The following is a 12,376-nucleotide window of genomic DNA, read 5'->3' on the forward strand; positions in this document are numbered from 1 at the left end:
CCCCCATCGCGCACACACACACACACCAGTGCGTGCACCATTACAAGTGCACGTGCACCCCCCATCGCACACACACACACCAGTGCGTGCACCATTCCAAGTGCACATGCACCCCCCCATCGCACACGCACACGCACACACCAGTGCGTGCACCATTACAAGCGCACATGCACCCCCCATCGCACACGCACACGCACACACCAGTGCGTGCACCATTCCAAGTGCACATGCACCCCCCCATCGCACACGCACACGCACACACCAGTGCGTGCACCATTACAAGCGCACATGCACCCCCCATCGCACACGCACACGCACACACCAGTGCGTGCACCATTACAAGCGCACATGCACCCCCCATCGCACACGCACACGCACACACCAGTGCGTGCACCATTACAAGCGCACGTGCACCCCCCATCGCACACGCACACACCAGTGCGTGCACCATTACAAGCGCACGTGCACCCCCCATCGCACACGCACACACCAGTGCGTGCACCATTACAAGCGCACATGCACCCCCCCATCGCACACGCACACACCAGTGCGTGCACCATTACAAGTGCACGTGCACCCCCCATCACACACGCACACACCAGTGTGTGCACCATTACAAGTGCACCCCCATCGCACACACACACACCAGTGTGTGCACCATTACAAGCGCACGTGCACCCCCCATCGCACACACACACACCAGTGCATGCACCATTACAAGCGCACGTGCACCCCCCATCGCACACGCACACACCAGTGCGTGCACCATTACAAGCGCACGTGCACCCCCCCATCGCACACGCACACACCAGTGCGTGCACCATTACAAGTGCACGTGCACCCCCCCATCGCACACGCACACACCAGTGCGTGCACCATTACAAGTGCACGTGCACCCCCCATCGCACACGCACACACCAGTGCGTGCACCATTACAAGCACACGTGCGCACCGGTGCACACGCACCCACACCCATTACTCAGGCACGCAAACGTGCACCTGTACCACTGAACACACACACCCCCGTACCCACGTGCAAACACACTCACCGTTGCACACACACACCACGGCATGACCTGCACATGTGCACACACATATACACCACTGCACGCATCCACACGCTAGTGCTCCTGTGCGAACACACCCGCCATTGCATGCAAGGGAGACGCCCACTGCTGCTGCAACCCCCCCCCCCCCGTTTCTACAGTTCAGTGGTGCTGGGGCAGCCCCCTGGATCCTGGGAACCCCTCCCCCAATCGCCTTTTCCCCCTGCATCTTGCTGTCCCACCACACCATTGCACACGCACACCATTGCTCACACTGGGCGTGTGCACACCCGCTGGTCACTTTGCAGCACATTTGCTTCTCACTCAGGTGTGTGTGGCCACGTACGCTCACCCACCCCCTCCCGCCCCAGCCCACTCACTGATTTGCTCCTTGTACGTGGGGTCCCCAGCACTCTGGTTGTAGGAGAAGCAGATCTGCACCTGGATGCTGCGGGGGCGAGAGAGGAGGCCGGGGTCAGCGACAGCAGGATGGGGCAGGATCCCAGACACGTCCCATTCGCTCTGGCCTCAGACACAGAGCCCACACGGCTGCTACGGGAACAGGGACCGCAGGGCTCTTCCTTGCCCACGCAGAGCTAGCCCCATGAGCCCGGGGGCGCTATTCAGGGGCCCTGCCACCCGGGGGGGCACGGATGACAATTTTGGGGGGACCCTTACCAGGAGTGTGGGGTGCACTTGGCCGGGTCCACCAGGCTGGGGCTCACCGTGAAGGTTTTGTTCAAGATGTTGATCACAGGTCGAGCTCTGGGCAGGCAGAGAAAGGGAAGAGATCAGCCGAGCTTCCCTCCCACCAGGAACCGCCGCCAGCTCTGCCCACCAGCGCCAGGAGCTGCCCGACGCCACCCTGCTCTGCAGCAGCCCAGTGCTCCCACCTCCCAGCAGGGGGTGGGCTTTGGGGGGCACAGTGGAGGGTTTTGGGTGGCGGTGAGGGCAGTCTCTGTCCCATATAGAGGCTGGGATTCTCCTCTCTCATCACACCATTCATGGCTCCTTCTCAGCGCAAGGCCCTCCGCGGCTCAGGGGACCCAAAATCTTGGGGTTCAGGGCTAGAGGGCTCAGGGAGCTGGCAGAGGGATATTGAGCCTTTCCCCTGCTTTCAATGCACCCCAAGACAGGAGTGGCTGAAAGAGGCCCGCTGTCTGGTCAGGGGGCCTGGGTGACATGAGCGCGGAGGGATTTGGGGCACCAGCCCTGTCCTTGTTCGGACTGATGGTTGGCGAAGGGCTCAATGGGCCATGGAGGCGAACGCCCCACTGGCGCCTGTAGGGGGCAGTTGTGCAATACCCTGAGTCTCCCTCTTTCGCCACCCCCAGACCCCTTCAATCCCACCCCATACCTACACCTGCTTCTGACTCCTGTTCAAGCGGAGCAGCTGGTGCGTCTACTGAAGGTCCCAGGTTCAATCCCCACTGAAGCCACCAGAGCCCCCTCCCACCCCACACACACTACACCCCATGCTGAGCCCCACACAATCCCCCTGTACTTGTGGGTCCAGAGACCAGCCTCAGAACAGCACCCTGCCCTAAGAAGCCACCCCCGGCCTACCCCTGCAGGGGAAAGGTTGCCCTGGCAGCATGCCCTGTCCCAACCCCAAACCCCCTTACCTGAGCAGAGCTATCTGCTCTGACAAGCTCCCCACTAGCAGATCCGGGTAGGAATTTCCGTCTACGTCCAGCCCCCCACTCAGGGAGTACCCGAAGGTCTGGATGCCGGACGGGCCCAGCTCTGCCCCGCTGATCACCTGCGGGGCAGGGGATGGGGGAGGAAAGGGAGTCACCCGTGGCCGCTCCAGGTCCACCACCACCCCGTGCCCCCGGGCCAGCAGTTCAGTGGGGTTTGGGGCAGGACCCTGGGGACATCCTGGGAATCCCAACTGCCTTTGCCCCATCCCACCACCCTTCTAGGACCATCCCATCCCACAGCCATCATCCACCCACAGATTAGGGAGGGGAGCATTCTCCAGCCTGTTCCTGATGCTAAAGCTTCCCTGGCGGGGGAGTGGGGAGAGACTGTGCCAGGTGGGGCCACCCCACAGCTCTCTCCCTGGCCAGAACTTGGCTCTGCCCAATGGAATTCGCCCTTTGCAAAGCGCCCCCTAGGGGGGACATGGGGTGCGCAAGGTGCCTTTACCTGCCGGGGCTCGGCCACCAGCCCCCCTGAGCTGCTGTGGTAGATGTAAACCTTGCCAGGGCCCTCAAAGGGAGCCCCAATGGCGATATCTGTGGGGAGAGGCAAAGGGTCACACAAGCTCCACCAGAGACCCCAGCTCCTCCAGCCCCACAGAAGCCACCTCCAGCACCTCACTAAATCCCCACCACACATGAGCCACCCCAAAGGCACCCCATTCCCTCAACCCCACAGACCACCCTGAGCTCCCCAACCCCCACACCAGCCCCAGTGCCACCCCATACCTCCACACCACCCCCTGAATCCCCGAACCACCCCAAGCCACCCATACCCCCCAAACCCCACACCTGCCCCAGTGCCACCCCATACCCCCCCAACCCCATACAACCTCATACCCTGACTAAACCCTATGCCACTCCCAGAGCCCCCCAATGCCACTGCACACCCAGACTAACCCCCACGCACACCAGAGCCCCCTAATCCCACCCCAGAGCTAACCCATACCTCCACACCACCCTGAGCAACCCATACCCACAAACTCCACACCACCTCCTGAATCCCCCAAACCCCACACTACCCTGAGCCAGCCCATAGCTCCCAAGCCCCACACCATCCTGAGCTCCCCCATACCCACACAACCCCCACACACACCAGAGTCCTTTAATCCCACCCCAGAGCCTTCTCATACCCCCAGCGCATCCCAAACCCCACCGCACCCCAAACCCTGCAACCACCCCCCCACCACACCCTCCCAGCTACCTCTTCCAAGAGCCACCCTTATACCTCCCTGGCCCCATGGCACTCTAGTGCCCCGCGGACACTGAGTGAGATCTCCCATCACAAGCCCCCCGAGTGGGAAGGGAAGCCCCACGCACCCTGGAAGCCGTCCTGGTTGACGTCCCCGATGCTGGCCACAGCAAAGCCGAAGGCTGAGTTGCTGGGTCCCTTCAGAACCAGGCTGGACCAGTTCTGGAAGCGGCCGGCCTCATTCATGTACACGTAGACGGCGCCGCCCACCTCTTGCTTCCTCTCAAAGTAGTATGGCGCCCCAATCACCAGGTCCTGCCACCTGCCAGCGGGGACAGGAAGGGCAGGGTCAGGGCCAAGGGGCAACAGCAGGGCCAGGGGCCAAGGACGACTATGATGGTGGATCAGACCTGGTCAGTGCTCTGGAGACCTCCCCGCCCCAAAGAGATGGGCTATGGAGATCCCCCACCAAAGCTACAGGCTTCAGACACACCCCCTCAAAGCTATGGGCCATGGAGATCCCACAAAGCTCTGGGCCCCCCTCAAAGCTGTGGGCTATGGAGATCTCCCAAAGCTATGGGCCCCCCTCGAAGCTATGGAGATCTCCCCAAAGCTATGGGGATCCCTCTCCTCAAAGCTATGGAGCCCCCCCAACTCCAAACTCTGGGCCCCCATTGAAGCTATGGGCTATGGAGATCCCCCCGAGCTATTGGCTACAGAGACCCCCTCAAAGCTATGGGGGCCCCCAAGCTATGGGCTGTGGAGACACCCTCAACGCTATGGAGCCCCCTCAAAGCTATGGAGATCCTGGGTCTCCCTGTGGAGTCACCAACCCATGCAGGTCTCCGTCACGCAGAGGAGCCCCTCTCCTCAGGCCGCTCCCACTCGCGGGGCTGCAGAGCTCACCCATCATTATCGAGGTCCGCCAGGGCGATGGCGCTCCCGAAGTAGGAGCCCACCTGCTCCCCAGGCAGCACCAGGCTCTTCTCCAGGGTGTTGCGGGTGTCCGTCAGCAGGTACACGGCGCCCGCGTGCTGGTGGCGGGGAGCTCCAGTGACAAGGGTCACCTGGGCTCTGGTGCAGGACGGCGCTGGCGGCTTGGACCGTGTAGCCTGGAGCAGGGTGGGGATAGGCGTCAGGCCTTGGGAGCTGCAGGGCCCCTCGCTGGGAGGGGCGGGGGGGGGATCACAACCTGGGGGGATCCAGTGCAGTGGGGATCCCAGGCAAAGCACAGCTGGGACGGACCCTAGCTAGCAGCTACGGACAGCTGCATTGCCCAGAGTGTGAGTCTTTGCATGGACAAAGAACTGGTGCCAACCCTGGTCCCAACCCTGAATGGACCCATTGGGGGGGACAGGGCTGTGTGGGCCAAAGCACCAAAGCCCACTGGAGTCTTAAACAGGCTTTAGACCCGCCAGACTGATCCCCTGGCAAGCTGATGCCCTCTCTGTACCACCAGTGCACTTGTAGGCTGCCTAGTGGCAGGGCAAGCTGCCCCCCTAGCCCTGACCTAGAGGGACCCACCCTCGGCATGAGCTGTCTCTGGTCCAGGCAGCCCTTGGCCTCCCTGCTGAGGCTGACAGCCAAGGGGACAATTAGCAGCAGTGGGTTTGGCGTGGAGGATGCTGGGAAGTGGACCGAGGCCCAGCAAGCTCATGGCACGTAGGCTGCAAAGGCCCCCACAAAAGACACCGTCGCCAGCATCCTCCTGGCCCGGGGGAGATTTCACTGCCAGCCCCAGAGGGTCAGGGAAGCGTCTGGGCTTTAAAGGTGCTTCCCTGTTCCAGTTCCCATTTCAGCATGTGACTGTGGGGAAAGGGGCATCAGAGCGGGATTCCCTCTGGCTCCCAGCCCGCTAACAGCAATGGGTGAAGCACCCCGCTAGGCTGGACCTGAGTGGCATGACTCCGATGCCGGGAGCACCTGGGCTTGCCAGCAGGAAGGCCAGGCCCACCGCGCTGCATCGGAACTCCCTCGCAGGAACAATGAGGAAACCAGACAGCCAGTTTACACCTGGGGAAACTGAGGCACAGAGCGGCTGTCTGACTTGCCCAGGGGTCCTATAGGGAGACAGTGGCAGAGCTGGGACTAGAACCCAGGTCTCTTGAGGCCCTGTGCCCTTCTCTATCCCCACCCCCCACGTTGTTACATGGGGAGGGCAAGGGGGTGGGGGGAGGGGGGGAGGACGTCCCTTCCAGACACAGCGGAAGGTACCTATGTAGATGTTGCCGTTGTCATGGTTGGGGTAGGAGAAGTCGACCAGGTCCCAGCTATCTCGCTGCAGAACGTAGTTCGTCCCTGCAGCCGGGGAGGGAAACATGAAACAGTTCAAGCCAGAGGCAGGTGGCAGCAGACACAGGAATCTCTGCCCATCCCCATCCCCAGCTGCTTCCTGGCCTGTGCTACCTCCCTGGCACAGTCCCTGCCCCTTTCCCTCCCCACCAGCCCTCCGCCCCTGGCAGAGCCACTCAATACTCGTGGTGTCGCTGGCTGAGCATCCCTCGGGCAGTTGCAGCCACATCAAGGGTACGTCTACACTGCGCTAAAAACCCTGCGGCCCCGAGTCTCAGCCTGGATCAGCTAGGTTGGCCTCGGGCTGCGGGAACCTGCAGCGTAGACCTTTGGGCTCAGGCTGGAGCCAGGGCTCTGGGACCAAGCCAGGCCTCTGGGACCCTCCCCACTTGCGGGGTCTCCAAGCCCAGGCTCCAGCCCAAGTCCACACACCAACACTGCAATTTTACAGCCCCACGGTCCGAGTCAGTTGATCCGGGCCAGCTGCGGCCGTGCCGTGGGCCTTTCTCGCGGTGTAGACGTACCCAGAGAGGCCGCGTCGGTCCAGGCAGATGGGCTGGGGGAAGGGCAGTGCCGGGGTGAGGGGGCGGGAGACCCAAAGCAGCCGGCGGCAGCACAGACCTTGCCAGTTGTAGGCGCCCGGGGCCCCGAAGTAGACAGTGTTGGCGGTGAAGCCGCCGCTGGTGCCCATCTGGCACATGCCAGTCTCTTCGGTGTTGGAGTTGCACATCTCATTGTGGTAGGTCTGCCAGTCGTCAGCCAGCTCCAGCTGCAGGTCATTGCCGCGGACATAGCACTTCCCCACCATGCGCTGCTGGTCTTCGTTGCCAGACAACAGGACCCTAGTGTATCGGTGAGCGCAGGCCTGGGGAGCCAGGAGCAACCGGGGTGAGTACTAAGCACGCTGCTGTCTGGGGCTCGCGGGGCACTGGGGCTACTGCCTAGGGGTTGGTATCCTGGGTCAGCCCAATGGGCCAGAGCTAGCCACCTCCAGCGACACTAGTCCGTATTCCCAGATATGCCACCTCCTACCCAGAGCAGGGGAGAGCAGAAGTCCATATACCGCGGTATCCCAGTCCTGCCACTCCTGCTCAGAGCAGCAGTCCGTATGCCCCCATACCCCACCTCCTGCCACTCCAGATCAGACCAAGGTCAATCTTCTCCAGTTCCCCACCTCTTGCCCTACTGGATTGGAGCAGTTGTCCATCCTCTGCTGTGTCATACTTTGTCCTGTACCAGATCAAACCAACAGCACGGCAAACCTGATACCCACCTCCAATCAAACCATAGCTCGGGCCCACCTATTCCAGCATCCGGCCTCCTGCCCCCAGAAATCAGACCAACAGCTCCTCCTGTCTCCTGCCATATCTAATCAGACCCGTGAGTCAAGGCCACCATCTCTTCAAGCCAGAAGAAGGCCTAAACCCTCATGAGACTCTGCAATGCTGTACCCTGGCGTAAGGTGGGATCCCTTCCTGATCCCAGCTGGCAACCAGCATGAGCCCTGGCGCCTGGCAATCACCAGGCCCTTGGAATTAATTTATTACTATTATTTGTATTCCCACAGTCCCAGCCACGGACCCGACCGTGCCAGGTCTGCAGCAGAACAAAAAGTGTAACTGCATACGCTATCCTCATTTCAGCCCAATGCATGCCGGGTAGAAGCAAAAGCTGCATTACCCTTCTTCCCCTCTCTGGTGGGCTGAGAAGGGGAAGCACGCGTACGCCATGCTAACCCAGCGTCACCCTTTGGGCTCAAACAGTGCCGGCTCATCCATTTAGATTCCCAGGTTCGAGCCCCGCACCCAGCCAGACGAAGGCATAGAAATCATAGGACCGGAAGGGACCTCGAGAGGTCTTCTAGTCCCGTCCCCTGCGCTCAAGGCAGACTAAGCTAAACACTGTTACACAGAGGGAAAGATCCAGCCAGAACCAGCAACGCTGGCAGTCTCTAGCAATCGTACTTACATAACCCTATTAGTGCGTTATCTGAGCACCTTTGGTCTATTTATCCTTGTGAGGTAGGGCAGCGAAAAACAGAGGAGGACCTCAGAGGCTAAGCGATTTGCCCAAGGTCACACAAACAGTCTGTGGCAGAGAAGGGACATGACCTCTGGTCTCCCAAGCCCTAACCACTGGCCAGCCTTCCTTTCCTCTCCTCTTCCACCTCATGAGATTGTTCCCTGGCCGTAGCCCCCTAGGAGCCAATGGGGTTGGTTGTGGGACATTCTGGGTGGAACGGTCTGCTGTTCACTCAGCGCCAGTAGTCGCAGACATCCCCGTTCCGCCCCTCGGGGACCTGCCCTCCCAATCACAGCTGTGGAGATATAGCTCCTGTTACCCAAAGTGCCGTCTTGCCTTTCGGCTAATTTAATTGAGGCCTTTTGAACCAATTTGAGGATTGGCAGATGAGGGGGAAGATAGAAACTGCAGCTCCACGAGCCAGGCAAAGATCTGCCTTGTGAGATGCCAGGGGCAAGGACAGGGGTGTTTGCATGCAAGCTGGGGTGCTCAGTGCATATAGCCCCCGATATCCTACTCCTCCCACTCCAGGTCAGAGCAGCAGTCCACATAGCCCGAGAGCCCACTGCTTAGAAGCAGTGCCAGTGGATGCATGCGTATCGGAGCATGCATGTACAAGGGGGGATGGGTTGGATGCCAGTGGGCACGGCATAGGTGTGAATGCCCATGCAAAAGATCGGGGTACGTGCGTACCTAGGCATGCTCACATGTGTGCAGGGAAGCATGGGTGGGCATTGGCTGGGTAGTTGCGAGGATGGCAGCTGCGGCAGGAAAGCCAAGGACGGAAGGACCATGGAGTCTGAACAACACTGAACATAATTAGTTCCATTTTACAGATGGGCGAACTGAGGCAAGTGATTTGACCATAGTCAAGATCAGGGCAGGAATAGAACCCAGGAGTCCTGATGCACTCCACTGCAGGGGCCTGATTCCCCACCGTCTGTGCACCATGTCTTGCCAGTTACACACCTGCTGGGGGGAAAGGGGGGTTGGCACGGAGCCTGCGGGTGAAGCCGACACTCCGCTCTCTCTGCTCTGGGTCAGATCCCTCCTGGGGCTCAGTCACCTTCAGGGGAGCGCACGGAGTTACGCCAGGGGTGAACATGGCCCGCTATGGATACGGCACAGACATCAGGCACCAAGGCCGTGACACCAACCGCAAATGTGCTTTAAAGAAGGCAGATGGGTCTGGAACTAGAATCCCTGGGGAAAGGGGGGACAGAGGCGGTAGGGGGAAGCTTCCGGCAAATGGAGTAGGGGCAGAGGAATAGGAGGAGTCGGGGGAGCCCCCACAATATTTCCATTGCGGGGTCGCTAGCCTCCCCTGACCTCCGCCAGGTCTGCCCCCCATTCCTGAGCCTCTGAATTGGGGTTTCGGACAGAGAGCGCGAGCTCAGGAGCAGCCTGGGACCCCTGCCAGCAAAGGGATCGGAGAGAGAGCGAATGATCCATAGCCCATCACCGAGGTAACTGGGCCCTTTAGGCATCTATGGGCTGATTCTCCATCGCCCCGCGCCTCAGACGTTAACTACACAGGGCAGAGCGGGTGTCAAACGTTACCACGGAGCAGACGGTGAACCATCTGCGTGGTATAAACAACGGGGCAACGGACGGCCAGACTCACAGATTCCCGCAGAGCCCAGTTATCACTGGGATGGGCCATGGACCTCCCAGAGACCAAGCAGAGAGAACTCTGCAGCCAGCCACTCAGCAGAACTGCAAACGGGAACGGTTAAGCCCTGCTCCGCTCTGAATCCCCCAGGGGCTGCCTTCCCCTTTTAGTTCTGGATTGTTTCACGTTCTTTCCCACGCGGCCTCAGCCAGAGGCCAACGGGCTGAGCAGCTGGCATCGAGGCTGTTGCCGGGGTTTGGTTTCCTCCAGGCTGCCATTGCAAGCTGGAAACCGGACCCTCGCTCGGCGAAAGCCCAGGGAAAAGGAACGGATGGGAGCGAAGCCGACGAGACGGTGAGGAAGGGGTGGCACAGAGAGAGGGAGGCAGTTGCATGGTTTCAAGCCCTAGAGAGAGGTATACCTCTGCAACTAACAGGCACTTGCCTTCTCCTTTAATGCAGAGGGGCTGCCCACAGAGCCTACAGATCCCAGCATGCAATGCTCCAAGCAGCAGGCCCTCCGCAGCAAGCTGGCGCATTGCATGCTGGGACTTGTAGTCTCCCCAGGCCGCACCTCTCTACCAAGTGTAATTGCAGCTGCAACCTGCTCCATTACATTGCTCTTCTGCAGCCCCTCCTCCTCCATTCATTAATTCACCCTCATATTCCCCCACCCTGTGGGGGCAGTCAGTATCGTCAGTCTCATTTTACAGATGGGCAAACTGAGGCAAGTGATTTGACCATAGTCAAGATCAGGGCAGGAATGGAACCTAGGAGTCCTGATGCACAGGGGTCTGATTCCCCACCGCCATGCACCAGGTCCTGCCAGTTACACACCTGAGCAAAGTGCCACCAGCGAGTGACCTGGGGGCATTTCCCACCCACTTTGCCTGGGCATGAAGCCTGACACCGAGGCCGGCAGTGGAGAAGCAGGCCTGGTGTCCCCAGCTCTAAACACTAGGCCATGCTCCCTTCCCTCGTTTTGTATTTGCTTTGCACTGGTGTAAATGCTGTGCAAGGCACGTGCAATGGTGAATCGTGTCCTAGGTGCGACGCTCAGGCTCCCCCACCAAAGCCCCTCAAGGTATCCCAGCGGGCCACACTCACCAGCACTCTCCCCGAGGGCTGTCTCTGGCTAGCGATGGTCACCCCCAGCCACATGTCCTCAATGATGTTCTTCCGTGGTTCACCTGGGCACATGGAGCAGAGAAGACAATGACGCACGAGCAGTTTCGGCATGAGAATGTGTATCCCCTCTCCTGCTCATGTGCCTGTCCTCATATAATGCAATCGGGACATGGATCCCTCCAGCAAAAGACCCTCCCGGGCAGGGCTGGAGTCCCCCAGCCCTCTGCAGCATGTCATTGCCATGAGTGAGTCACCACAGAAGAGCATGGGACAGTGCACAGGGAAAGCCCAGGACTGGGAAAACATGGGGCTGCCTGCCCAGGAGAGCATGCTACCGTGGGGCAGGGCTGGGGGAACAGACAGAGCTTGGGGTGGAGAAGGGAACAGGTACGCAGTGAGAAAGGAGTTGTTCTCTCCTCCCTTTCGGAAGCCCTGCCCTGGACAGCCCGTTATCCAGCTTGGGTTCAGCTCTTAAATGGTTAACAGGACCCTTGCTGCACCCCGTGGCTCCCCCGTCTGCCAGCGGAGAGAGGACAGAATGGGGTCAGGCGTCTGAAGACAGCACATCCCCGGAGGGGGAGCATCACCCAAGACGGGTGGTATTTAACCCCCACCTCCCGAGTTGCTAGGCTGGCTGGGGGTGGGTTGCCCTGGGTGGGGCGAAGGGGGCTGAGAAGTGCTGGCATACTCTTCTCCTCGATGTCCACTCGCTTGCAGTCGTTCGTGGAGACACTCAGTGGGCAGGAATACATGGCCCCCGTCCGCGTGGCGTTCTCCGTCCCAGCTGCCACGTCCTGGGGCGCTCCAGCCAGCAGCCTGCCAAAGACACAAGGGAGCAAAGGAGCTCAGAGGCCTGGGAATCATAACCCTAGTGCTTTGCACCCTCCCTAGAGCAGCCTTCCCCCCTGGGATCGCACAGTGCTGTGCAAGTGTTAAATCCTTCCTTGCAACGCCCCCCACACCCCACTACACACACAGAGGCAGCAAAAAGAGAATCAACTTCACTCAGCAGCAAAATGCAGCCACCTCTGGGGTGGAACGTGGCTGCTGCTTAACAGCACACAGCAATGTACCATAACGGGCAAGAAGCTTACAGGGGGCCTCGGACCCCCGTTGTTATTGTTACAGTAGTGCCTGAAGGCCCTGAGATTGGGCTAGGGATGTACGAACACCTAGCTAGAGACAAGCCTGGAGGGAACACGGCTGCTCACCAGCAGGAGAGCTGTTTGTCACAAGGCCGTGCTGGCCGTGGTGGCAGCAGGCAGACTGCAGTCTCTGCACGCAGGCCCCAAAGCAATCCACACCAAAGCCCGCACTGGCCTTTCCCCAGGGACCAGCATACCAGGAGCTAATCCTGAATGCAGCCTGCCGGGGGAAAGGGC

General features: G+C 60.3%; 1 protein-coding gene across 1 annotated transcript in view; it reads right to left on the minus strand.

Annotated features, from left to right (window-relative positions):
• The window catches only part of ITGA3 (integrin subunit alpha 3), a 42,003-nt gene that overhangs the window by 10,972 nt on the left and 18,655 nt on the right, over nucleotides 1-12,376 (minus strand). The window contains 11 exon segments of the mRNA XM_073326357.2: nucleotides 1,427-1,494; nucleotides 1,725-1,811; nucleotides 2,672-2,808; nucleotides 3,198-3,286; nucleotides 4,070-4,263; nucleotides 4,848-5,011; nucleotides 5,013-5,053; nucleotides 6,156-6,239; nucleotides 6,855-7,098; nucleotides 10,974-11,056; nucleotides 11,683-11,810. Of these exon segments, the coding sequence (XP_073182458.2) occupies nucleotides 1,427-1,494; nucleotides 1,725-1,811; nucleotides 2,672-2,808; nucleotides 3,198-3,286; nucleotides 4,070-4,263; nucleotides 4,848-5,011; nucleotides 5,013-5,053; nucleotides 6,156-6,239; nucleotides 6,855-7,098; nucleotides 10,974-11,056; nucleotides 11,683-11,810 (1,319 nt within the window).

Source organism: Lepidochelys kempii, chromosome 27 (assembly GCF_965140285.1).
Source record: "Lepidochelys kempii isolate rLepKem1 chromosome 27, rLepKem1.hap1, whole genome shotgun sequence".
Classification (NCBI taxonomy): Eukaryota; Metazoa; Chordata; order Testudines; family Cheloniidae; genus Lepidochelys; species Lepidochelys kempii.